Here is a 27,983-nt window from a genome sequence, read left to right as displayed (position 1 = left end):
ATTTATATTTTGCTCGCGTGTTGAAGGGAATCCCCAGAAACAAGTGATGGATGTACTGACTGCATGGGTCTCATATGAGCCCCGTGTCACGCCGGTGTAAGCTGAGCCTTCCTCCCTTGCAGCGGCCGTCCTGCTGTGCGTCGGTGTCGACGCAGCCATGTGGAGCAGAGAGCGCGCTCCTCCACTCCTCGTCTGCCTGCTGGCGCTCACAGCTCTCTGGAAAACCAGGTGAGTCCTGAACGGGAGACAGACGGGCTCGAGGCGGCCGTGGAGTGCACGAGCTGCACGCCGCGGATCACTCGGCCTCTCATGGGGGTGGAGAGGAGATGGAGGTGTTCATTTGTCACGTTTTTTCTATTTTTTTTTTTATCACACCGGACTCATTATCAGTGGACACTCTCAATGCGCAGGAGGAGAGGCTTAGAAATAACCCGCAGGGGCATGTGGGGGGAATTATCCAGCCTCTTGCAGGTGTAGTGCCAATTTCTAATATAGGCCTGAGCAATCCATATGGGGTTAAGGTTATTTGATATTACACCTTCCATCGACCAGCGTGAGTTTTATTATCTGTAACGGGTATTAATCTGGTTTAATAGCCTATTCTAATTAAGGGTAATGGCTACAGCCGATATATCACCCTGGAAGATTGACCTATGTTTCAAGGAGAATTCATCAATACATGGTATTGACACACATATATTTAGGAGGCCTAATTATTTTAAATTGATACATCTAAAAAAAAGTGTTAAACCTACTTTGCACCTTTCTTTTTGTCTCACCCACTGTTTTATCAGAGGACATCTTATCACACGAGGTGTAAAGGTCTTTTGAGAGACAATTGGGAGTGACAGTTTAGGTCACTCCAGAGCTCACACTAGATGACAGTTGACAAAAGGATGAAACAGCTGATGTCAGAGGCATGAGAGGCAATACAAAAAATGAAGGAACAAAAAAATATAGGCCCAATGAATCCATAAAGCTATCAATTGTACAATGTCCCCATTGTTCTAAACCCCTGTCCATCGTGAGGTGCTTGGCTGCAGAGGCCCTTCTCTTCCCGGAATACATTTTCACACGTCACAGTAGTAAAAGCGCAGCTGTAAATAACACAAGTAATTACGTTGGGATTCTGCCTGGCAGCTCGTACTTTACAGAATTACAGGCCCACATGGGGGGCCGTGCAGCCATTTTGCCACTGGGTTATTGAAACTTCTGAAGAAGCATACAAAGCATAAACGTATTGTATTTGTCTGAGCTGATACAGTTATGCAAATGTTTCCTCCATGATATTAACATATAGCAAAGCAACTCGCTTTTCATTTCTTTAGCTAACGCTGCTTCTGAGTGAGCCTCGAAAGACGGTTAGCTAGTTGGACAGCTAACGTTAGCATGCTAATGTTAACACATATAAATGATAATTAGCTGAACAGGTGAGTGCACCGATGATTAGGAATATATGTGAAGGGTTAAATTAGCACTTGCTCACACATGCTAATGCTGGTTTGATGCTAACTGCGCCACAAAAACATGCTGACCGTGCCGCTATAAGTTCGGTGTAATTTACACTGTGGCATGGCTGTTGCTTGATAAGACAACATACTGTACTACAAAAAAAGGGAAATTAAATATTCATATTGTATTGATTATAGCCAAGGACTGTACATAAGAAGGTTAGAACATTGTAAGTAGGCTACATTCATTTAACACTTTCTCCGACTAATTAGAGTAATGTGGTCCAAACAGAAAATACCCAGATGTGTGAAATGATTAATATTGTATGGACATTCTCTGCTTCAAGTGAAATATGCCCATAACCTGTGGCTTTTACACCAAGGTCTCCAACAGCGGTGAATACATCGAGCCTTAATGTAGCATCTGATCTGAGCGTAGTTACCGTGAATCTCTAGCCCTGATTGCATTTGCATATTCAGTTGTGTTTTGGCTCCAAGATCAGATGGCTCACAAACGTTCTGCCTTGAACTGGGTCATCCATGTGGATGAGGAACACTGTGTGTGTGTGTGCGTGTGTGTGTGTATGTGTGTGCGTAAGTATGAAGTCCCTGCCAGATAATGACGACCCCCTTTTTTTGCCCATAAATCAGGCCTCTGTGGAAAACACAGTCATGAGTCGAAATACATTTTCATAATTGAATCAAACAAATTCCTGTTAAAGTGTCCCTTTGGTGGTCACGGTGTTTATTGTGTGTCCGTCGACCAGGTCAGTGAACGCCGATGCCACATCTGATGCCTTTAAAACCAACATCACCCTGTTCACGCGTATCCTGGACAGCCTGCTGGATGGATACGATAACCGTCTACGGCCAGGCCTTGGTGGTAAGGAAATGATCTTCTATCGGACAGAACTTTATCATTTATTATCTGTACTTTTTGCATGACGCTGTCTAACTTTTGCGCTGCCATTTATTATGAAACAGCATGCGTGTATTTTCTTTTTTTAAATGATTGATTGCTCATGTGGAGGGAGAACACTTCATTTAACATTTATTTTGTAGTACTGATGACCTTTGGCAACGATCCCCTAAGAACAAACTGACAAACACACTCCGTGCACAAAACATTCAGGTTATAAAACACTCACTCCACTTCCTGGAAAGTCGCAGCAGCCCATCTGGCCGCGTTTAACCCCGCAAAAGTGCTACCTTCTCGCTGGAGGTTTTCAGATTTTTTTCGGAAATAATATTGATGGTTTTGGCTTCGGGGGACATGGCTGAAGTGACGTCAAAGTGAAAAATGTTGGAACTTTGGACCATGCGGATCCTTCTTACGTTTGTAATATTGAAATTGGAATATTTGGAGTTGGTTTCCCGGGTTTGTTGGCACTGTCTGGTGTGCAGCCTGAAAGCTTTAGTTTAGATTGTCTGTCATTATTGACACAACGGTTTGTGTTGTTGTCTGCATAAACATGGCAGATTTCTCTCGTGCTCCTCAGCGGGCCTCTCCATCCTCACCTCTCCCATCATCCTCCATGTTTGGCATCTCATTTCTTGGCCCCCTCACCCCAAAGCTGAGCTCCTCCCTCAGGATTTGGTGCCATTTGGAATTAAAATTCCTGGGGCCATCAGCCCAGTCCAGGAGCCGCCATATGGGGAGCAGACCTCCTTTGGCTTGGCAGTGCTCAGCCGGTACAGCTGGACCTACAACGGTGCTGCTCGCTTATTCACTGTGGAGGAGAAGCGGACATGTTTGGCCTATTGCGACACTGTGGCTCACAATCTGACTTTCATGGGATTTCCCATCAAATGGGGTTATTGTACAACATATATGCTTAATGCTTCCTTATAAAATGTAACCAAGAATATGTTTCTTACCATTTTCAATTTGGCCCCGGCACTTTCCATAATGATTGCAGTCGATTGTAGATTTATGCGATTGAATCAATACAACTATTGATGCACACAACATTAACTAATGACTCTCCTCCAACAGGCAGCTCTGGAGAAGTGGTCGTGTTAAAGGCAGACCATGGGGAGCTCTGAAATAAAACATGTACATAAAACATTAAATGGAAAGCTTTCCTACCAAGTGTCCAACAGTACCACAAGTGCATCCTTTTTCACCAGCTTGGGCCCCAGCGGGAGCAAACCTCCCAACAAAAGCTGTAGTAGCACGCTGTAAAGCCATTAATGTACACGGGCGCTACATCGAGGAGCAGAATCCAGCCAAGAACAGGGAAGTGGCTTCATACGTTGTAGACACATTAGACCTTTATGTCTCATCTGTGGGCAAAAAAAGAAAAAACCACGTTAACGCTCCACTGAGCCTTAGTTTATAACACGTTCATCACAGCTGCATGAGTGTATTCACTCAGACACACACTATATTCTGGGACACAGAGTCAGGTCTTATGGTTCAAGTAGTGTGCCTCTCCTCAACAAAAGAAAATCAACATAGCTAATTTATATATATACATATATAGAGAAAGAGAGAGAGAAGTATTAGGAAATGTATTTTTCCCCATGTCCCATGTCTCTGGACAGAATAACAGGAACACCTGTGTAATGTGATGAATCCTCGATATCAAAACCACAAACTGCACCCTAAGAATAACCCTTACGCTTCTCAGACACCGTTTCAGAGCAGATGAAATTAGCTGTGTGGCCGCTACCATAGATCGCATTAGGTTGTTCACAGAAGGCGGCGTTAGTGTTGGGTGTTTTGTTTCAGACGCGTCGACATCTACACCTACCCCGGTGAGGCCTCTGCTTATTGCAGCGAGCGGAAACATTTCACAGCTCCCGCTGATAATCAAATGATGATGAAGATGGAGAAGATGAATCTAGGGCAGAGGTTTTCAAGATGATCCCACGTGTCCCCCCGGGGCTCCGAGAAGGTTTCAGGGGAGAGAGAGAGAGAGAGAGAGAGAGAGAGAGAGAGAGAGAGAGAGAAACACACAACAACTGTAATCATTTCAACAATGAGGGAATCTCTTTGTAGGTTTAGGCTGTAATTTCTCTTGAATTTATTTATAGAAAATACAATTTACCCACAGCCGGTTGATGGCTAACCAGGTCTATTGCCCCCCCCCCCCCCCCAATGTAGAGCCTATAATGTAACTATGTTGGCTGTAACTGGTTTAATCCAGCGTGTATTTTTCATACTTGTCATCTGTTTCACGTGTTGAGGTAATACCAAGCTCTTTCAAAATGCAGCAATTGGTTTCTGTCACTTTCACTGAAATCAAGCTCTGCTGCAGAGAGCGGATGCAGAAAGCACAGTTGCTCCCACATCATCATTAGTGTGACTGCGAGGCCGCTCACATTCACACTTCTGCTACTAATTTGTTTTACACCCCAAAACAAATGCGTCATCTAACTATGACTTCCCGCTCATAGCTATACGTTATACGTATAAAGCAAGACTTCTTTTGTCAAAAACCAATGGACCAAAAATAAATGTGGTTTGGTTTGGTTTAGGGTTACTTCTCCAACTGGAGGTGACAAAGAGAAAGTCAGGAGCAAAATACAAACCTCACAGACTATTTATTAACAGTTGAATTAAATCCTTCAACATTTGAAGCCGCACTAATCAATGTTTTCATATAAACATTGGGTCGAATATGACCATGTCTATCTATGTGTAATAGGAACGGTGTCGCTTGACAAGCCCACAGATGATTATCACGCATCTCTGCAGTTCCACTGGGGCATTTTAGCATCTTTCAGGTCAGTGATTTGATTCCAAGGGCCGGAAACTTTGTGTTTTTGGCTCGATCTCACAGCTCTCGCCGACCCTTTTGCAAAGAGCTGAAAAGACAGCGAATATACAACTAACGTTCCTCAAGCTGCCAGAAACACAAATCCAAATGGACACTAATGTTGCTTCGTGTTGACAAACAGGCAATAGTTTGCTCACACCCTTGGATAAAGTTACATATCTCTAATCTGATGGTTTTCTGAGTTCTTGCCAACTGGCCTTGTTCAGTTGGGTTTGGTGGAACAACTATGTCGTGGTATTGTGATGCCTTTTGGTTGGATTGGCTGAGTCTTTGATCTATAACCTCGGTGACTACTAGAACCACAACATCTGCTCATCAGCTCAAAAGGCTGTTAAAGACATTTCATCTGAACTCTACTGACACCCACCCAGCGGTTTAATATTAGTTTTTTGCCGATGCTTCCTCTCTGTCCACAATGGCCAGAGTCACGTTGGCGTTTGGGTGGATGCACGGCGGGACGCTCTGTCCCCAAACACAGGCAGGTTTTGCCTGACCCATAAAACATGGTTCAGCAGGTCCATCTCTACCATGTGATTCAGAAGAGATGAAAAGCACATGTTTATGACTGTTGTTGCTGAATAAATGAACTTTAGGTATTGTCCCTGTTCCTGTAAATAAGCGGCCTGACGTCCTCCGGCATTAAATGCACTCTGGATGTTTTTAAACAGTAAACAGAGATTGTTCCCCGAGGGCTGTGCTTTTATGGGTTTGCTACCAAGAGGATGCAGCATTTGTACAAATATGGTTAGTTTTGCTCGGGAATCTGCTCCACTCATGCAATGCAAATGGATTGGAGCTGTCGTGTGGTGGTGGACTTTTGTTCTCTACAGACCTCTGTTTATTCTTGTGGGGCTTCTTTTTTCTGTTTTGATGCAGAGTGGTGATTCTTATGTCTCAGCACCGGCCACAGCTGTGGCCCCGAGGCAGGATGTGTTCAGGTTGTCCCTTCGGACCGTTCTCGTGAGCTTAATATCTCAGGATGGCTCCAGAGGAATTTCTTCAAACGTCCACTCGGTCGCAAGGATGAACATGATTAGAATTTGGTGGTCAAAGGTCACCGTGACCTCATAAAACATGACAAACACACACAATTTGATTTATAGGGTGAAATGATGAATTGGTGACATTTCGGACTGTACGATGGATGTTAACTGCAACTTGGCTGGTTGGCGGAGGCATAAAACCAAGGTGCCCGCTGTGATGTAATAAAAATAATTGTCGCCACTGTAAAATTCATGATTGACAATATAACCACAAGCCTGCATGTAAGCCTGGAATATACTGTATATAAACCCATTTACAAAGAACAACGACCAATACAGACCTGACGGGTATTCAGGGGAAATCCATATAATCCATACAAAACATCATATAAAAATGTATAAATGATTATGTGGTAGCATCAACAAGCCTCAAACATGAACAAATGAGGCTCAACAACACACAATACATATTTCATAAGAGAAAACAGCGCTTCATAAAAGTAAAAGAGGTCAGATCTCACTTGGATATGCAGCATAACTAGAAAACAACATAAATATACAAGAATTACATCAACAACCTCTGGAAGGCACAAAATATCTAAAGAAAACATAACTTCTCAAAATGACATAGCGTAGTAATTTGGTGAAATAAGAAGAAAAAAAGAAGAAATAAATGAAAATGCCCCGGGTAGCGAAGCAAACAACAAGACAAAACAAATTATATTATTTATTCAAAAGGCCCGATAACTAGACTCCTATTGAATACTAACATATAATTAATAAAAGTATTTTTGCTCCTATGCTCGTCTGGGTTCAGTCATGCAAAATTTGGACTCATGTATATTTAAAAAAAATTATGTTTCCGAGATCGAGAGAGATGTTTAAAAAAACGATGACTGATGACGACTACGACACTCAGCATTGAGCCTGAGCTGTTAATCTAAATGCTAAACAGTGTGTCAGATGGCCCTCATGTCACTGGAGCTCATATATTGTGGTCGAAATGTACTTTTCTTTTCCTGATTTCTGGATACACGGTTGCAGTCTCTTGCACAGCGACCAGGAGGTCTGATGCTTCTGCTTGCGCTGCATTGTGGGATAACTTGAGTCCAGTATTCACGGCGCACGAGAACATGGCCGACACACGATATTATGTAAAGGAGCGCAATACCGAACAATTTCAAACACGCTCACTGTATTGAGGGGCCGTGCTCCCCGATAAATAAAACGAACCCCCATCTGTTTACAAGCAGAAGACGCAGTGCAGCACAACAACCGCATTTAGTGTCAAACCTGGTTTTTACAGAGCTGGCGTTTCACGTGGGACTCCACAAAGAGCATTTCTCCCAAAAATAAATCCAACTAATAGAAGCGTCTGTGAGCCATAGGAGAAACCTAATCATTTTAAATCAGCCTGACGCACATACAAAGGCCTGGTTTACATAAATAAATGCACCCCGCCGTATGTCCCGCTAAATGGATTGCACCTATTACCCGGCAACCTGCCACTTCCATTTGAATTACATTACCTTATAAATAAGAAAGTATTTTCATAATATGTCCCGTTCGAGGGACTCGGACGGCGGCTCGCCTCTCCGCGCACGAGAGCACTTTGCCGGGGGAGTAATGATCCCTTTAGATTGTTTGTGAGACGCTGTTTGCTGTGTCGTACAGAGTGTGGAGTAAAACGTGAAAGCTTTTTGAATTGACCGAGCATGAGAGATGGAGCTTCAGTAATTATTGAAGAGACAGAGTGTGGAGACAGCGAGTGGACCTGGAGTAGGAAGCGTATGAGAGCTGTGCTCGTCACGTCAGCGTGAACATTTAGGACACGATTTGTACGCCTAAAAATCATAGCGCCGGCCCACGGGTCGCTGTGGCTCGCCACGTCTGATCCCACAGGAGCTGCAATGGAATCCACTCGCACCGGTCACAAAGAATATTACATACGTATCACATAGAGGGGAACCGAGTCGGTCCATAACTCTTCTGATGGGCGAACAAAAGGCATTGGAAGAAAAATGACATCTTTAACTACTGAACTGTAGTTAAATTCATATTCAGAACATGATGGACTTACGAGCATTTATCAATTCTGTTGACTTTCCCTTCTGTTGGTCATTCAAAGGCATATTGAGTAAGTGTTTGTCGGTTGTGGTTCGTGCTCACCAGCGGGGTCAAAGCCAAACCCCCGATCCTCTCCCGTTCTGGAGCAATCTTTGTCCGCAGTGTTTGTCGCTCTATTTCTGGGGAAAGCCTCACAGCAAATGCGGTTTGATACTTCAGCAAACGCTTGTTGAGCAGCTACTTTGTCGAAACTGCAGCAGAGGATCAGCTGGTGTCCTTGTTCACAGTGCAGCCAAACACAGTTCTGCTGTTTTTGATGAAGAATAAAGTCGATAACTGTTTTCCGCAGAGTAAATCTGTTGCGTCACTGAGGAGGTGGAGCCTGTCAGCAGCTTCCTGCTGCAATGTTGAGCCCTAAAATGACCACGTCCGGCTTCGCTGGTGGCGCTAATCTTGGCGAATACAAATACATTGCCTTTCCCTGTGACCTCTTCACAATAAGCGCCTCCTCTTTGATGTGAAGCAGCAGCATTATGACATGTAGGACATGTAAAATGCATCATACATCTCCCATAAGGTTGGAGGACAGTGAAGTCAGTCGTGCGTCGGTAACTAATAGATGAAGATGAAAATGACTTCACGTTAGAACACATTAAATGGCAGTTGCAAAAGTAAAAGGCTGACCATAGAAATTGGGATTGATTTTGTGAAAATCTTCGAGAGTATAACAACAAACTCAAATGTGTTTTTAAGTCCATCATAACTCAAAAGGAGACTCCCTAATTGCCCCCGAGCTCTAGATTCAGATTTCCTTGCCTCTACTAAAAATCTGTGACGGGTCAGAAAAAAAACATTTTGTAGAAACTATGTTAAAAGGTATCTCATATTCTCCACTTCAATGCCTTTTAACTGTCTTTCATCAGTATTTTAATGTTGTTTTTACCCCTTTGGTGTGTTGATGCCTCTCATTGTTGTCTATTATCCAGACAGGATTACTGAGGTGAAGACAAACATCTACGTCACCAGCTTTGGACCAGTTTCAGACACAGACATGGTGAGAGCAGATATTGGACATTTATTTATCCTGTTTAATTATTAACCCACATCTTTGCTGCTGAAAACAAAAAACAAAACACAACGCAAGAACAACACCCCTCCAGAGGACGGCCTTATACTTTAAAGACGAAAGATGCCTCTTTTGCTTTATTTTTAGTACCATTACGGCTTTCCCACCTTTCATATTTGCATCATCTCCTTCTCCCTCTCTCCACACACACACACACACACACACACACGCACGCACATACACGCACACACACACACGCACACACACGCACACACACGCACACACACGCACACACACCACGAAGCTGAAGTGGGACGAGTTGTCCACACTACGGCACGATGTCTATTCATCTGACAATTTTCATCTTATAAATTATTGAAAGTCCTCTTGTTATTCCAGTCACTCCTTTGTTTATCCTGGGCTTTCCTGTTTATCATTCTGAAACATGCGCCCACCCTCACATCATATTATCAGCGTCCCTTCTGTTGTTGAAGACCCATTTTCCGAGTGATTGATCCATTGATTTAACAGTTATGACGTCGGAGTTCAATGCTCTGAAAGATATGTAAACCAGGAGGCACTCAGTTAAACATGAAACAGCCCTTATGCGGAGCAGGTCTCGGACACAATTTAATAAATTATTAAAACATGTAAATGAGCTAAATCCCAGATCCAGATCGAATTCATTTCAGCCAAATCATTCCTGACGTCTCTTTTTTAAAACCTCTTGCAAACAAGCCAATGGACAGAAGTCATCATGGCGTTAGCTACAGCCAGAAACGCTCCTAACCCAAGAAAGCTGCTAACATGTCCAAAAAAACTCACAGAACATGCTTAACTAATACTTAACGAACGGTTCGTAACTACTTGAATTCATCATGAATTTCAGCATTGTTTTTATCATTTACTATCACTTTACAAATTATCTTTCTATAAGTCCTGAATACTTCATTTACAAATGGGGAATTCATCATTTATAAAGTATGAAACCCTTATTAACCCTTATTAATTAGCTTATTAATCAAGAATGAAACATTTATAACTGTGTTTATGAATGAGTTACTAATGAGTATTCATGTTGGAATAATGCTTTATAAATGATGAATTCAGTGTTTATTCATGCTTTACTAATGCTAAAAAGTGTGTAGTTATTAAAAAGTGCGACCCAACATTTCTTAATGTATATGCATGTTTCATATATTACATTACTTTTTCCTAAATAAAGTCACCATTATAGTTCAGTAAAATATGGCTTCCTGGCACCCTCTCTTCTCCTCCGACCTGATTGATTTGTTGACGGCTGCAGAGCAATCCAGCTGATTGCTGGTGGCCTGCTGAATAAGATTAATGGGATTTATTGGATGTGTACTGACAGCCATAGCAGGGAAACGAGAGAAGTGTAACTCGTAGAAGAAGAACATGTTTCAAACAAGCAATGGCCAAATAAAGAGGTCAACGGTATCTTTAAAATTCGAGGCAAAACCAGCGTTCTTGTCTTTGGCTGCAGTTTGATACAGAAGAGCATCCTGTGCTCTGTAGTAACGCCACGCCTTCAAGGAAATTCCATTTCATTTTAACTTTACCGGAACAAGAGCCCCGAGCAGTGAGGCGACCGGACAGGTTTTATAGGCAACGGTAAGTCTGGAGATGTTTTATGTGTCTCTCAATACTTTGCGACTTCCCTGCACTCAGCCCGAAGCCCACGAGGTAAAAAACAATCTCTATAGACAGGCCGCAGATATATAGTTCAATAAAACTAATAAGAGGCTCAGTCATTTGCTAAAACAGCGGGGCCCTGTAGTTTTTAGCAAACGTTGCTCAAACTGGAGGAAATAGTGCATTTGTTGGGGGACTATTTACAGTGCAGATGACAACACATTGGACCAGTGAGTATTAATGTTAGCACAACGTCGTGTGACTCAAAATAAACGAGAAACATGTTGCGCAGTGCAGTGGTGTGGCTGATGAATGGGTGTTTAGCATTTTCTGGACTAAATTAGATGCTTCAGCCACACAGATAATACATAGGATACGTTCATTTTTGGTTTTAGTAATTTTATGGAATTTGTGGACAATAATAAAACATATAAAATATCACCAAATGTAGCCAACATTGTGAAAACACAGTTAGATTGTATCCAAACTACACTATGACCAACTGCACCACACTGGCTGCTTGTGCACTGAGGGGTTATTTGTGATACTTCAGGTGCATTTTCCCTTCAGATAAAATGTTTTAGATCATTAGTTCTACAGTTGGCTTGTTTACACTGGGCTGATCAGCTGACTGCTCATGTTTCCTCTCTTGATAGATTTTATGTCCATGTTCCCACATCTCAAGTACTTTTAAGGGTACAATATTATAAGCATCTTGCACTAAAGATGGCCCAAAAAAAATAATAGACCCAAATAGTAATACACCTTTCATTTGGGTTTCAGGTCCCTCGATCTATCCGTCAGAGGCCTTTCAACAAGAAAAACACTCTGGAGGAATTTATCTCCCTCTCTCGCGCTCTTGCTGCGCGTGAATCACACAAACACACACATTTCACAGAGCAGCGCTTTCTGCCCGATCTCTTTTCCAATCCGTGGCTCCTTTTGACAACAGGGGATTGTAGGTCAAGGGGTTGTCTTGGCCTCGCAACCAGCTTAGGAACTCAGCGGCTTAGAGAGCTGAGAGGAACACGGGGAGCCCGGACCTCACCTTGATGGAGCGTTGACAAATCGAGAGAGCCATCCGGTGCACAGGTTTTAAAGTGGCAGGTGAAGTCAGTCGTGAAGAGCTGCTGCTTGTCGGCTCCGACGAAACAGGGCAGCGGAAAGTGCCCTGTGTTTTATTTAGCATTTTCAGCAGGAACAGGACTCATTTTCATATAGTGGAAAGTTGAAGCATAAAAATAAAGTAATAATACAGTTTGATTATTTATTCATGTTTCCCCCTCTGCCCACAGGAGTACACCATAGACGTTTTCTTCCGGCAGAGCTGGAAGGACGAGAGGTTGAAATTTCACGGGCCGATGAATATTCTGCCCCTCAACAACCTGATGGCCAGTAAGATCTGGACTCCGGACACCTTCTTCCACAATGGGAAGAAGTCCGTGGCTCATAACATGACCATGCCTAATAAGCTGCTGAGGATCCAAGATGACGGGACTCTGCTGTACACCATGAGGTAATTTGAGTCTGTGGAGCGTTTAACGCGCTGAGGTGTATTTAAAGGAACAGAGCGACATTGTAGGTGATACGCCCATTCGCCTCATTGCTGAGAGTTAGATGAGAAGACTGACGCCAACCTCATGCCTGCACGCTAAATATGGATCTACCGTTAGCTTAAAAGTCTGGCCCTTAACCCCCTACGTAAAAAACATGTGACCTCTGGTGTGGACAGAGCTGTTTATTTACCTCCTGATGTTTCTGCTAAGCTAAGCTAACAAGCTGCTAGCTGTAGCGTCATATTCAGCCTACAGACGTGAAGGTGGGGTCGATCCTCTCAGCTAACTCTCTCTCACCTCCTTGAATGCTAACGCTCACACAATGTGAAGAACGGCCACCAGCGCTACACTATCAAATACATTCTTCACGCATCCTATTTTATGCCACTTACCTTTTGGTCAACATGCCTTTTTATTAAGAAGATCCATTTGAATGCTAAGCTATTGGAGGTTATTTTTCACCGCGGTTGAATTATTTTTCATCGTAGATAAGTGGCATTGTAGCATTATTGCATTGTAGCATAATTGCATCATAGCATAATTGCATCGTAGCATAGTTGCATCGTAGCATAATTGCATCGTAGCATAGTTGCATCGTAGCATAGTTGCATCGTAGCATAATTGCATCGTAGCATAGTTGCATCGTAGAATAGTTGCATCGTAGCATAATTGCGTCGTAGCATAGTTGCATCTTAGCATAGTTGCATCATAGCATAGTTGCATCGTAGCATAATTGCGTCGTAGCATAATTGCATCGTAGCATAGTTGCATCATAGCATAGTTGCATTGTAGCATAGTTGCATCTTAGCATAGTTGCATCTTAGCATAGTTGCATCGTAGCATAATTGCATTGTAGCATAGTTGCATCGTAGCATAGTCACATCCGATGCAGTTTCTCATCAAAGCGCTAAACTTACATTCTCACTTGGACACACATTCCTCTCTTTGATTTCTGCCGGTCTCTGCAGCGCCGTGTTTTCTTTGCTCTGATGATTACAGTCAAGATGAATCCTGTTTTGTTTGAAGGCATCGCAGATGGGAAGCGTCTTGAATAGTGCATGAGGCTTGTGAGGGTTTTTATTTTTGTTCCTTTCTTCCTCCTTTTATTTTTCGAGACCGTGCCTAATCTGTGCTGTTTATTTTCCATGCATTTGCAAAGTCTCCTTACTTTTCTGTGAATTGGATGCAGGTTAACTGTGCATGCAGAGTGCCCAATGCATCTGGAGGATTTCCCCATGGACTTTCATTCCTGTCCACTAAAATTTGGCAGCTGTGAGTAACTCTGATGATGATAGCGCCTGAGGGACCTTTAAGTAAAATGCTATTTTCTTTATTTCTTGTTTTTTACTTACTACTTGTTCTTTGGCAAGAGCCTAAGAACCAACCCGCTGGAGTGCATGGTCACTTTTCTGCCAGGAGCTCTTCAAATGTTAACAAAGTGCAGCAATTAAAAAGATGTGTATAGAATAACTGACAGATAAAGGACTGATTGGAAATGTCACTGGGAAATATGAGGAAACGGACTCTAAACTCATCCAAATATTTTATTTTGTGAATTTTAATCGGTTGTAAATCCTATTTTATTGCTATGGCTTCTTTACATTTGGATGAGGAACTTTTGCTTCATGCTGCTTTTAGGATCTTGATTTAAAAACAAAGGATTGTTGAGTATCAGAGCCTCAGTACATGGTGGGTCATGTCTGAAATGCCTTGACTTCTCACATTAATTCAATGTACTGTCAATACATTTATGTGGCGGCTTATAGAGGTTCACATGAAGCTCATTTATTGCAACAATACAGCAATCCGTTGCATGACATGATTGGCAGAATGTTTTTAGTTTTTTTAATGAGTTTTCTCTGTTTCATTAGACATTCATAAGCTAGCAGACGAGCCTTGAAATGTCCTATTCAGTGTATGCTGTGACTGAAAAGGGCAAATGTCACTGTGCATCAATTGCTTGTTGGCGTTTTATGAATCCCATCGTCAGCCACTGAGAGATTTTTTTACTCTCCACAGCATTCTTTTTCTTTCTTTCTAGAAACCCAGCTTCAAACACAATGTAGTCAGGGCTTTTCATTTGGGTCACTGAAGTAATTTCTTGAAAAATCTTCAATAGCTGCAGCTGCCCCAGATGTATCCCCCCATGGGTTTATCCTCTTCTGCTTCTTTTTATTTTAATTTTATTCTTTTATAGATGCGTATACAATCTCAGAAGTGATTTATACTTGGACTCTAAATGCCTCCGACTCTGTGGTGGTGGAAGAAGAAAGCTCCCGCTTGAACCAGTACGACCTGCTGGGACAAACGGTCGGACAGGAAACTATCAAGTCGAGTACAGGTAAGAGATGTGGAGATCTTCATGATGTGGATGATCATCACTCACACCTCACACCGACCTCTGCCCTCTGCAGTAAATGTTCCTCCAAATTAGAAAACGTCTAAGGAATAGCAAAGAAACTGGATTTGGTATTTTCGAATACTTAAGAAATGATAAATGGATATTTAATAGCTTCTTATCGTCCGCCCTTTAGCACAAAACTGTGACCTGAAAACTGTGATGACATCTAGCGCTTTGACCTGCTTCAGTCAGAAACACAGATATCTACCTCAGCTCCACTCAGTGTGCATTTCAAACTGTACGGATCTTGTGCGTTTGGGTCGATGTTGAACTGCTCGCTGTGAAACGCTTGCTACGTGTTTTTTGTTGCCTTTTTTTGTTACTCACTTTATTTGGCTTGTAAAAAAAGCAGAGAGACATTTGCTCGGGCTTCGTCTGCATGACAGAGATTCAACAAAACAGGCATTTGGTAGTCATGCATCTTGAATTCCCTACTTTGTTCCATATTTTGTTAATCTTCATTTCGCATGGCCTGGAGACCCAAAAAAGCAGCACGACAGGTGAGCTGCTGCAACAAGCCTTTCCACTTTATAACCCGCCTCCTGTGGAGAACAAAGATGAGCAGACATTCCAAAGCAGTTTCTATGCATGGATTTTAAATGAATAATAAATAATAAAAAAAAGGACAGATGACAGATGCTGATGCGGAATTAGACATGAGGGAGCGTGTCTGTCTGTTGTCGCTGTCAGAGTCACTAACAGAGGAGCTCCAGGAGAAAAGAAAAGATACTCTCGTGTTCTTCAGTGATTTAAGTGTCTCACGTTTGCGCCTAAAGACACGGGAATGTCTCACAAAAGTGCAGCGATGCGGGAAATGACAAAGAAAATCTATGTTCTGGGCCCAGAAAGTGAATAGCTCGGCGTGCATTGGAAACGTGGCGGTCCACTCAGATGGACCTGCAGGAGACGATGGCAAGTGAATCTATCAGTGACGAGCTCATTAGTGGGCGGCACGATGAACTCTGCTGGAGTCAAGAGTTGTAAAACGTGGACTTGAAGAGAAAAATGAAGGGGAACAAAGTTTGTAGAGCTAGCCGAAAAGAAAAATGATATAATTGACTATTAGCTGAAGCCTTTTTCTAAACATTGGGTGCATTAATACTGCATTAAGGAATCAGACAGACGGTGGACGGTAAATCAGATATCATTTTAGTGCAGGAGAGCAGGACGTTAACAACAACCGGTTGTTGTTTAAGAAAGTGTTTGAAGTTTGTAATAGAATAACAAGAGCAAGCTGCATTTAATAGCTACGTGCAGAATAATCACCAAGGATAGGAGACACAAAATATATATTTAATGTATTCCTTCTCTATAGCGACATATGGTCATGCATTTTGCCGTCCTGTCATCCCGTCTGACTATTTGCTTATTTTTCCCCGTTGCCTCCAGAAGGTGTTGTCCATCTGCCGTCTGCCGTCTGCCTGTTTCCCTGTGAAAGCAGCACTAAAGAGAGTGCGGCGTCCTCTTCTTCGCCTTTACAAAAATACAAATGGATTTAACTGTGTGTTTCCCTGCTCCCACGAGAGCCGCAAGCATTAGCACGCACGGCTAATTAGCTTCATTTTACTACTTTTCTATTTATTTTAGAGCATGTTCCCATAAGAGGAACATTAAAAAGGTTTTCTGAAGGTTATTTACAGGTTTCTACACCATATCTAGGTTAAGTGCTGTTTGATAGAGGGCAGAATGCCTGCCAGGCATAGAAACAGTGACTAAAAGGAAAGGCTTAGCGAAGCGGTCAATTCTTCCTCCTTCAAGTCTCCTTCTTACAGTTCTTCTCAGACATTGTGTGTAAAAACATGTCCAGGCTTGTTTTAATGCAGTTGTCTTGAAGTCTGTACAGAAATAGATCAAATATAAAACACTTTCTACAAGCATATTGTTCACAAAGTGAATACAGAAAACAACAAACACAATTAAATAGAATAATTTGCTGTTGTATTAGAAGAAAGAGATAATTAGGGATAACACATTTCACCAAAGCCAGGAAACGGAGCCAGAACTACGAGTCTCCGGGGAGGACGGGTCCTTCCAAGTCCTCGCTAGCATCCGCAGAGCACACATTGGAGCCGTCCAGTGTGTGTGTCGGCATGCAGTAGGAAATGGATGCGATTTGGAATAATTAATTTGCTTTATTAAATTTAGAATAATTCATAACATTGCAATTACTTTTAATGGAATGATTTTGCATTCCTCAAAAAAATATACGAAGATTCAAAACATGTAGGGCATATTACAAAATAAATAAAATCAGTGGGGATTTGAACAATTATTCTGATTTACAAACAAATACAACACACAGTGAGTGAAGATTCAACTGGATTGGTCATTTCTCGCCTTTTAATTTGTTCAGAAACAGAAGGCTGCTGAGGTGAAATAACTGAACGTTTCCTGTCACATTTCCGGGAACAGGAAACGCGTGGTGCGCATAAGATTGCGTGTGTTTATTTTGAAACGCGGAGGATACACACGTGTGTCCTTGAACATCCTCAGTGGAATCAAAGGATCCTCGACACCCTTTGGACAACCTGTTGGAGATTTCCACGAGGTTTGCATCCTTGAAATGAATTTGAAGGATTGTTCCTTGACTTTGAGAAACACCCAATATATATATATATATATGTGTGTGTGTGTGTGTGTGTGTGTGTGTGTGTGTGTGTGTGTGTCTGTGTCTGTGTGTGAAGAGAAGAGCGACACCACTTCTGGCCAGAGGGTATACAGCGTGGAGAAAGAGCTTGCAAGATGAGATGAAAAACTGGATGTAAGTTGTGATGAATAAATGCACAATGATTCTGGACGAGAGTCTGTGAGACTTCAGACAAAGTTGGCAGCTGGTTTCCGTTACGTGCTGGTAATGGTATACACACATTCACAGGGTGAATAAGGGAGACTCCAAGATGTCCGTTACTTAGATTTGTCTTCCTTGTCGTAACGCTCATTTCTCATGTTTTAAGCTTGATTCTGCCATTAACGATCGTGTCACACAGCAAATGGAAATGAAAGTAAAAATGGACTTTGCCGCTCGGCTCCCTGCTGTGGCAATGCATGGTCGCAGAGTGAAACACCGAGCTTGGTGATAAATAACAAGCAGGGACCATTGCAAATAATCCCCGATGGTTATTAGCTTGTAAATAAACGCTGGAGGCTGCGTGTCGTGGAGCCGCACACGCCGGCCCTTTAAGAGATGCCCGTGTCACGCTGGAGGTGGTTAACCTGCTGCGTAGCTCTGAGGTCAAAGGAGACGTTCCCTCATCATTGCGGATAATAATACCAACGTGAGTGTGTAGGCCTCACAACACTCCTGACAGTTGAGCCACAATCTCACAGGAACACGATTTATCACGTTGCCATGGTAGCATGAGCAGAAACGAATCGTGGCTTGCATCCGACATTCCGTACTAACGTGCTATTTAGTGAGTGAAAATAGGTGAGAACCCTTGGTGTCCCATAATGCATTGCAACAGACAATGGTGGACTGTGACGTCATTAACGCTTCAATGCAAATATAAGGAAAAGATTCCACGTGTGTCATGTTCTGCTTTATTTAGTTCAGACTTTATGGCTCTCACAAATGATCATTTGGTCACATGAGGGTTGGCACGGGTTACCATGGTGATGCATCTCCTCCGACGAGGAGTCTCTCAGGAAGTGACGCGGTAATTACAGTTTAGTTGGTCGGAAAAGATACATGCTGCCGTTTATCAGCATGTAGTGCACAGAATGCAACGTAACTTAAATAAGCTTTTTCAAAACAGAAACACAGAAGTGAAAGGATCAATCTGAGGGGTCCAAGATGTCTATAGGGACAGGAAACTAGAAAAACATATTCACACTTTATTTTCCTAATCTTTTATTAATTTGCGTCCAATCTTTGCGTTTTTCTTGAGACAGACTCGTACCTCTTCAGACAACTCTGTCTCCTAAAAAGTACGTCCCCCAGAACTAAAATGCATTCTCAATTACGTTTGACTAGAAATGTATTTTCTCCCTGATTACGTTCGTAACAAATATATTATAACACAAACGTAAAAACAATAAAACCAAAATAGGTGTATAATCAATAAAACAAAAATATGTGTATAATCAACGTATTTATAATACGTCAAACACAAACGTATTCAGGGAGAAAATATGTTTTAGTTCTGGGGGAACGTAATTTTTAGGAGGCCGGGTTGCTTCAGACCTCGACCCGTTATTCACATCATCAGAGCTGTTCACTCTTAGAGGAGGAAAGCTTCCAGCTCATACCAGAGTAGACACTGCTTCAAATTTGGGGGGTTGTACGTTTTGCAACCAGTCAGGAAGAATTACAAATCCTAATTACCGGTATAAATAATGATACGAGTCCTCATAAGGGGCGTGGCAGCAAAGACCTCGCTAAGTCTTGAAACCAGTTAAATTGAGAAATAATTTCTGAAAATGATTGGCCAAGGATTCCCCAAAATCTACTAACATTAATGGTACTAATGCCTGCTGCAGCACTTTGCAGAGCCTGGGACAATGGCACCATTTAAGTTGAGTAATAAGACACTGTTCATGGGCGGGTGAAGGTTAGGAGGAGACCTGAAAGCAAGTGCAGTTGTCTGTCACTGAGCAACAGCGCAGATCTAATTTTAGAAATACTACTGATAAGAAAGCGTGATGAAAGAAGCTTCTGAGACACAGTCCTTGCAGGACGGCGATAGCAGTATGATAATAATAATAATAATAATGGTGAGAAACGTGTAGGCGTGCTGTAATTACCAGGAGACCAGTGTGCTTTCCTGCATGTTTTAGTCCATTTTCGTGTAAAGCAAAACATCTTTCAACTGTATCTTGACGCTTTTATCAGTTTGTGTGTGAAAACCAGCTTGCTTAAACTTAAAACCAGCTTTGGAAAATGGCCACAGATGCTATGAATGTCATGTAAATGGACTCCGACACACAAACCTACAGGTACTGGAGGGAGTCTGCTCTGTGGTGGAAATGGGACGAGGTACATTTGACGATCGTGAAAGAGTTTGAGAAGTTTGCTGCTGGTGGAGGACACTGACCTCGGGCGTGTCGCCTCCAGACTTTAGCTGTCAAGTCGAGGGAGGAGTGGGTGGCGGTTAGCGAGGAGTTCGATGCCATCTCTACGCGCACAGGGAGTCCTCTTCCTCACCAGCCTCGCATTCAGTTGTCATTCTTGAAAGTTTGTTGGCGCCGAAGTGACTGCAGCAGGTATTTCAGGGTGGGGTCGACTTCAGAGCTGCTCGTCTTTGATCGCAATCAAGGCGATTATCGAACAATTAAGGAGTTTTACCATGTTTTACCTTTGCGTGCGGAAAATGCTTCGACCAAAGGGACAATGGACTTTATCCCTGTGCCAAGTGCTCCAACACTACTCCCTATAGGTTTCAATTACCGGTACGGAGTATTTCCCCGGTGACTGCATCCGCTATCAGGGGAATCCCTGCTTCACTTTCATTGACTACGAGTATCCTTCCATGCTTTAAATGCTCCTATCTAGGTTAAGTGGTGTACGCTGCCTTCGGTAGGAGGCAGAGCGCCTGCCAGTGACTCTTTCTCCTGTTTAACTAGTCACTCCACATTATCTGATTGGCTGCCTTTAAATTAATTATTCATCACTAGTGTGTCAGGGTTTGGTGTAGCGTACTTGCAAACTAGGTCATTTGGCACGAACGAATGTGCTCTCGGGCTTTGCAGCGGACGGACATCTTGCATAAGCCCCTGAACATACCAGCGCACTGTTGCAAAAGTCCCAGCACTCAGCCATACGTTCATGTGCCACACAGTCGCTACTTTAAAAGCACTCACTGTTCCAGTTTCCACGAGGCTTGCATGTTTTGTTTGCTGTTGAAATCGTCTTTTGTGTGACTTCATACATTATACATAAAAACAAACGAAAAACAAAACTGAAAGTTAGTAATATTTCACTTCATATAGCGTTGGAGGCTTATGCTGCAGAGATCTCTACTGTAACGAGCATGCTAACCAGCATGCTAACCAGCATGCTAAGCAGCTCGCCCAGCCCAAAAAGCAAGAAATAAGCCTGTCCCATCCTGACTTGTTATACCACTTGTACTCTGACAGGCGACAGTAGTTTTCTAGTTTCTTCCGCTTTGGATTCAAACCAATAATCAAAGTGTTATTTTTATATCAGATACATATCAGCGCTCAGATTTTCAACACTTTGGTTGAATTTTGCGTATTCTTGCCCTGCCGGAAGTTAGTGTTTGTTTTTTAAGACTGATGACTATAAATTAGGTTGTAGAGGTCTACACATTGCACCGTTATATCTGTTTTTTAAAACCTACAATAACCGATTTCTCGGCCTCTTTGGTGCAGCAGAAACAAACTGTAAACACATCGCTGTCACATTATCATCTTTTAAAGTGCAATGACAGCCAACAGTTGCCTTTTTACCTCTTCTGCCTGTTATGGAGCGACATTAGCACTCGTTTTGGGATGGTTTTTTTGTAAATATCTGACTCTTTAGAGCTGAACGCTTCATTTTGTTCACCAGCTAATCGCTATCTGTGCTGCTGAAAACCAGAGAGGTGGAATTAAAAACAGTGAAGCTGCTGTAGGAAAGCCAAAACAAGCGGATAAAGAGATATTAAAAATCTCTAGATCAGAGTGGAACTGCAAAGTTGGCCTTCTCACTATGAGAGTCAATGTGATCCATTGCAGCTATAAAAAGTGTTTTATAGCTGCTTAAGTTCCACCTTCTCAAATAAGACAGCCTGCATTAATCAGATTTTGGGTATTAACATTGATTGAAATGACTTTAATGTGGAAAGGGTCACTGAATGGTTATAACGTTGCAGCTCAACTGTCCTGAGGAAGTTCATTTGTGTCTGATGGATGTGTCTGAATGTCTCTTACCTACGATATCGTGGTCGCTGCGAGACTGTCTTCATCTTTTGAGGATTATAGGTATTCCACCTTCTTTTTTTTTTATTAAATTCTGAGGAAATTATGTCATCAAGGTCATCTCGGCGTGGCGAATACATATTCTTAACAGAAAGTTACAAACCGGGGGTGTGGAGTTGGAAAATGTTGCTTTCACCAGCCGGGGAGGCTCTAATGTGAGACGCTGTTGAGTTGCATGATGGGAAAACCAACTTTACCTGGACCCATACTCAAGGACTAAAAGTCAAAGAATCTCAGCCTCTGCTGAATCCGTATCTCGTAAGTCCCCAGCTGTATCAGCACAATACTAAATCGCTACGACCAGTCTACCCTTCCCGTTGGTTCCCTTGGTGTTGTTACATTACACAGAGGAGTTACGTTATTTTCAAAGGCCGAATCTCTGAGTGATAAATCTCAACAAGGTGTCCAAAGCTCGTCGTCTCCTGAGTGACAGTCGGTGCCCTGCGCGGCGCGGCGTGGCCCGAGTGAAGGAGGCCTCCCCGCGGCGTCAGTGGGAGCCATTCATCTGGAGGGAACATGATCTTATAACAGTCTTCCCTCTCGGGGAAGTGATCACAAGCTTCTCTGGAGAAACATCATCCACGTTCCTTTGTTGTGCCCCTCCCACCACAGCACGGGCATCAGAGCTGGCATGCAAATTAAATTACAGAAGATATAGAGCTCCACGGGGAACTGAGGGAGCATTCCAGTACCTTGTGTGTATGTGTGTGTGTGTGTGTGCGTGTGTGTGTGTGTGTGTGTGTGTGTGTGTGTGTGTGTGTGTGTGTGTGTAGTCCTCACGTAACTGCTGGAAATGCAGGCGGTACAACTATAGAGCCACAGAATAAAAGGAAGGAATAATAATACAAATCTTTTGGGATTAATCCTTGGAATTGACCCACCCCCAACACACACACACACACGCACACACACACACACAAACACACACACACACACACGCGCGCACACACGCACACACCGTCTTCCCACTGCTGAAAAGGACTTTCCTCTTGCCAAGTGGCAGTGTGTATCACGGCCTTCATTTTAGAAGCAAATGAGCTATGTTTCTCTGTTCCGTTGCCATGGAGAACACATCTCTCTCTCCTCATGTCTAATCTTGGCCTCTCTTTGAGATATCTTCCGTTTGGAAAGCCCGCCCGCCACTGCAGCACTGGCACTGTTTTCGCGGCCTTGTCAGCTATTAGGCTTTCGCTCGGCGGCGAGGAAATCACACTGCCTGCTTTTCTCTGGACGGACGGATCGTTTGATCAAACATGAAGCGTAAACAGCGGAAGAAGGCTGCGTGATCTACGTCTGTATCTTGAAGCCGCTTTCTCACACGATCGTGTAACGTTCTATTGATTCCAGTCACTTCCGTCTGACGCACAAAGGGAGGTGTCGGGTTGCACGGCATTACATTTGACTGGTCCGCAGACATCCTCATAAAAGACCACTTCCTGTGCAGTGGGAGTTTCCAACACTTTTCTACCATCCCGCCTGTAGGCCTCATCCTACCGGCTTATGTATTGTGATTAATCACTTTTAAATTATCTGATCAGTATGCAAGCATTTTGCCACGTTTTTGGTTTGAAGAGTACATCTTCTTTACTCACAAGAACTTTAGCATTTTTGCTCCTCTTGTAATAAAATATTATTTGCGGCAGCAGTGGAGCGGCAAATATGTGTGTATGTATCGCTTTATTTTTCTAGTAGTGTTGTTGGCGGCGCATTCTTTGTAATTTAGTAGTATAGTTAGTTGTTGCAAGGGCTTTAATACGGGAGGAATCGGCTTTACCAAAATGGCAACTGCCATAATATATATATTTAGTAGTACTTCTATTATGGTTATAGTGACCCCTTTAAAAAAAAGAAAAGCAGATTTACAGAAATAGGTTTCCATAATGTCCTCCATAGGTGTTCTGCTGCAAACCAGAGTTCCTAGGTGTCAAATGCAAGCATGCAAAAGATTCATTGAAGTCCTCTGACGTAAACTGAGCAGAGGTTACTGCGTAAACGAGAGCGTTCATGAAAACCATGAAGTGATTAAAAGTACTCAAATAATCATATTTAAAAACAGTCGTAAGGGAAGCTGGTGGCGCATTAAAGGGGCTCTGATTCTTGTCCCCGCAGGTGAATACACGGTGATGACGGCTCATTTCCACCTGAAGAGGAAGATCGGCTACTTTGTCATCCAGACGTACCTCCCGTGCATCATGACAGTCATTCTCTCCCAAGTGTCTTTCTGGTTGAATAGAGAATCAGTGCCGGCGAGGACCGTGTTCGGTAAGTGTCCGCCTTTTGTCGGCGACCGCACCGCCGTTCAGACACACACACACACACTGAAACGGACAGCTAACACGCCGAGCAACCTGGCATTGATGCAATTAGGGATTCTCATTCGCGTGAGGATTTCACTCTGGTTGTGTCAAAGTCACGTTTGTCAGCACGAGGGGATTGAATCCAAGCGAAGGAACTGGAAGTGGCTGACAAATGGTGGGAGCAGGAGAAAACAGGATGAAAAGAGAGGAGACCGTTCTGAGAGGCTTCAGTGTTTTAATATTTCAATCCAGTTGGACAAGCTACTGTTGGACTTGTCTGTAATCCAAGTGGAACTAATAGCAGTGACCTAAGACTAGTTAGCTCCAAGACAGAAAGCCAGATCCAGAAGTCCAGAATGAAGTGTGTCCTCTGGCCAAAGATAGCAAACCTGCTGAGCAGTTAAAGCATTACTGAAGGTCAGTGGTTTTTAGGGCCGGGTAGGCTGACCTTATACTGTAAAGAAAAGGGCACAACACTAGTTGGAGGGTCACCTATATATCTATATGTATATATGTATATATGTTGTATAAAACATTTCCCGAACGGACTATCGGAAGGAATGTGATTTTCATTTCCGCCCATCTCCAGGTGTAACCACTGTCCTCACCATGACGACGCTGAGTATAAGTGCGAGGAACTCCCTTCCCAAGGTCGCCTACGCCACCGCCATGGACTGGTTCATCGCCGTCTGCTACGCCTTCGTCTTCTCCGCCCTCATCGAGTTCGCCACCGTCAACTACTTCACGAAGCGCGGCTGGGCCTGGGACGGAAAGAGCATCGTGACTGAGAAGGTAACGAAGAGACACGCTTTGCCTCTCCGGTTTCAAAGAGAATCCGTTGGCCGCGCAGCTTTGAAATCGTTTGTTGCGGGAGCAGCTGCGTTGATCGGCCACAGGGGGCGCCAAAGGGCTCCAGCTAACTATGAGAGCTCTTTAGCTGAGCAATGGACATAAATACAAGTTTTAATGATGTATTATACGCTGCTTATGCTGCGTTCACACCAAAAGGGTTGCTAATTTCCCCCTAACGTTACTTGCTCGACTTTATGTGGTTAATTTGCTTTTTTGTTTTTTGCTGCGGAAAGGGGGCGCGGCTTATCTCTGTGGCTTTACTCCGTGAAAACAGTTACCATTTCCGCCATTCACCATTGAAATAACCTCTAGTTCTGCTTTATACTTGTTGTGGAAGTCCCACAAACGTCGGAACATCAAACGCCCTCGTGTCTGGGTTCATAATTCTTCGCCCAAAATATTTCAAACGAATTTTCGCAACGCTTCTTCGCCTCATTCGCACCACCCAACGAAAAATGTGCTTTTCCGTAACCATTCGCGTCTGTGCATTGACTTTACATGTAATCTACTCGCGCAGATATTTCGCAACTCTTTTGGTGTGAACGCAGCATTGGAGCTGGTGTTAGGAAGTAAAACAGATCATATTACTTCTCTAATATCTTTAGAATATCTATTAATCTATTTTATATTATTGTGAAAACATCTTCCAACAACTTAATCAACTTCCTCATAAAACTACATTTTACGAGATCACAAGTGAACACGTCATGAGATGTTATAATTCACTGAACAGAGCCTGAACGCATCATAACGTAGTTCTCCTCGTGTCAATTTAAACACGGACTGGTTGTTTACAATGTAAAATTGTCAGACTTGTCGGCGACTTGAAAAGCATAAATGCCGAAGTCCTGATCACATATTTTACTGAATATTGGCGACTCCGAGGGGCGATCCCTACGGGTCCATGATCAACAGCGGCCCGTTACACCACTATTTGGAAGTAATGGAGACCGAAAAACACAAAACCTGTGAGAGTTACAGTGCATCCTTGTCAAATTGTTGATACATTTTGTCCCTGGTGCCGATTACCACCGCCCTCCTTCATTTACATGTGCTTTTAAAGTCATGGGTAGATGGCGACGCGCTTCTGAAGCTTTTTGCATCTAATCCTCGCGGTGTTTCAACAGAAAAAAGAGAGGGCGTCCGTCATGAAGAAGAACAACGCCTACGCCGTAGCGGTGGCCAACTACGCGCCAAACATCAACAAGGACCCCGGCACACTTCCAACCATCGCCAAAGGGGGCGCTTCGGATCCTAACAAGCCCAGAGCAGACGGCAAAGTCCCCGACAGCAAGAAGACGTTCAACAGCGTGAGCAAAATTGACAGGATGTCAAGGGTTTTGTTTCCGGTTCTCTTCACCAGCTTCAACCTGGTTTACTGGGCCACCTACTTAAACAGAGAACCCATTATAAAGGACATGGTCCCCTCTAATTAGAGACCAGCTTTGGCGGGTTCTGGTCTGGGGACTAAGAGACGAACCAAATACCTCCAGCAACTGTGTACACATACCTTTGCAGAGTGAAGTCCTGGATTGCAGTGTGATCCTCTATCTCCTGCCTGTTTTCTACACCGTCTGCAGCACTTTTGAAAAGGCCGGCTTTTGTAAATGTGTATGTATATTTATATTCATGGTGACATATCGTGTGATTACTTCGATTAGAGTGCATATTTCCTTGACAGTATGTTTCCAGTTACAGTCCGTGGACACTGTACATACAAATCAAATGACGAGTAAACACATAAACATGAACACAGACGTTTTATTTAAGATTACATCTCGATGTGTTGAATTGTTCTGGTAACGCCAACTCTTGATATTACAGTATTTCTTTTTCTTTGGCGTGAAAGGGACTGAGTTTCTCATATCTCTTACTTTCTTTGCCACAGAAGAGTTTTCTTTTTCTGTCCAAGCCGTTGCAAAAACACACATGTATGTTATTGTTGCAGTGTAAACGTTGTTTTCTTGTCTGTGACTGCAGGTATGGGTCTGCAATCACACTGACCTCGAGAATTATTTAAACACTCCAAGCCCAAAAAAAAAAAAAGACACAGGAAGCTGCAAGTGTGCTTGTGCATGAAACACCGTTCAGTGCTGATATAAGTTATTAACATCACATTGAGGCAGAATTACAGGAGATGCACACAGTGTGTGTCGAGGTCAAACTTAGTCACGAATGCTTCATTTATTTACACACATTATTGTTTTCATTCATGAATCATGACATATGGAAAAAGCTGATATTCAGTCAAAAAGGTGCCGTCACTGATCGGACAAAGACTGTTATGGTAAAATGGTATGTTTATAGGTGTGGGCTGTCAAGTTTTGCTCGCATGGGCTAAACTCAGATACTACAATATATTGTCAATAGAAACGTCATTAACTGAAATAACCTGCAATTTATCATATTTGAAAATGTATTTCTCATTTTTGACCCCGTACAAAGCTGACAGCCCCACAGCCCGACCAAGTATTGTCTGATAAAGTCTTTGGCCAATGTATTAGCAAACAAAGTGCCTATTTACGCATTCCAACCGACAGTAGCAACATTATCATCACATTGGACGTTTTTTTCTCCTCCTTACTAATGTACTCGCTCTTCCTTTAACTCTGTTTTGGTCTCCACCAACTCCTGAGTTCAGCCTTTTAGATGTTTGATTTTCTTCACCAGCTAGCTTCTAACTTAGCTTAGAGTCAGTCTGCCATTTGGTACCGTACAGTACCGTACAGTAGCTTATAGTGCAGTACAATGCAGAACAGTGCAGTACAGTACAGTGTAGTATACAGTACAGTACAGTGTAATACAGTACAGTGCAATACAGTACAGTACAGTACCTTACAGTACAGTACAGTACAGTACCTTACAGTACAGTACAGTACAGGACAGGACAGTACAGTCGGTTTGAGGCATTCAGTCAATGTAGCGCTGTACCGCTTTAAAACCAAAACAAT

The 27,983-nt window shown here is 42.9% G+C and overlaps 1 protein-coding gene across 1 annotated transcript; it reads left to right on the top strand.

The window, feature by feature from the left end:
- Positions 1 to 157: 157 nt before the first annotated feature.
- On the top strand, positions 158 to 26,468 carry gabra2b (gamma-aminobutyric acid type A receptor subunit alpha2b; the record flags this gene model as incomplete). Its single annotated transcript, XM_079229035.1, has 9 exons — positions 158 to 228; positions 2,219 to 2,334; positions 9,273 to 9,340; positions 12,304 to 12,524; positions 13,754 to 13,836; positions 14,762 to 14,905; positions 23,993 to 24,145; positions 24,770 to 24,972; positions 26,160 to 26,468. The coding sequence occupies 9 exons, from the start codon at positions 158 to 160 to the stop codon at positions 26,466 to 26,468; spliced, it is 1,368 nt and encodes a 455-aa protein (XP_079085161.1).
- Between the last annotated feature and the right edge of the window lie 1,515 nt (positions 26,469 to 27,983).

This window comes from Taurulus bubalis (assembly GCF_910589615.1).
Source record: "Taurulus bubalis genome assembly, chromosome: 13".
Classification (NCBI taxonomy): Eukaryota; Metazoa; Chordata; class Actinopteri; order Perciformes; family Cottidae; genus Taurulus; species Taurulus bubalis.
This window is presented reverse-complemented; position numbering and strand designations above follow the sequence as displayed.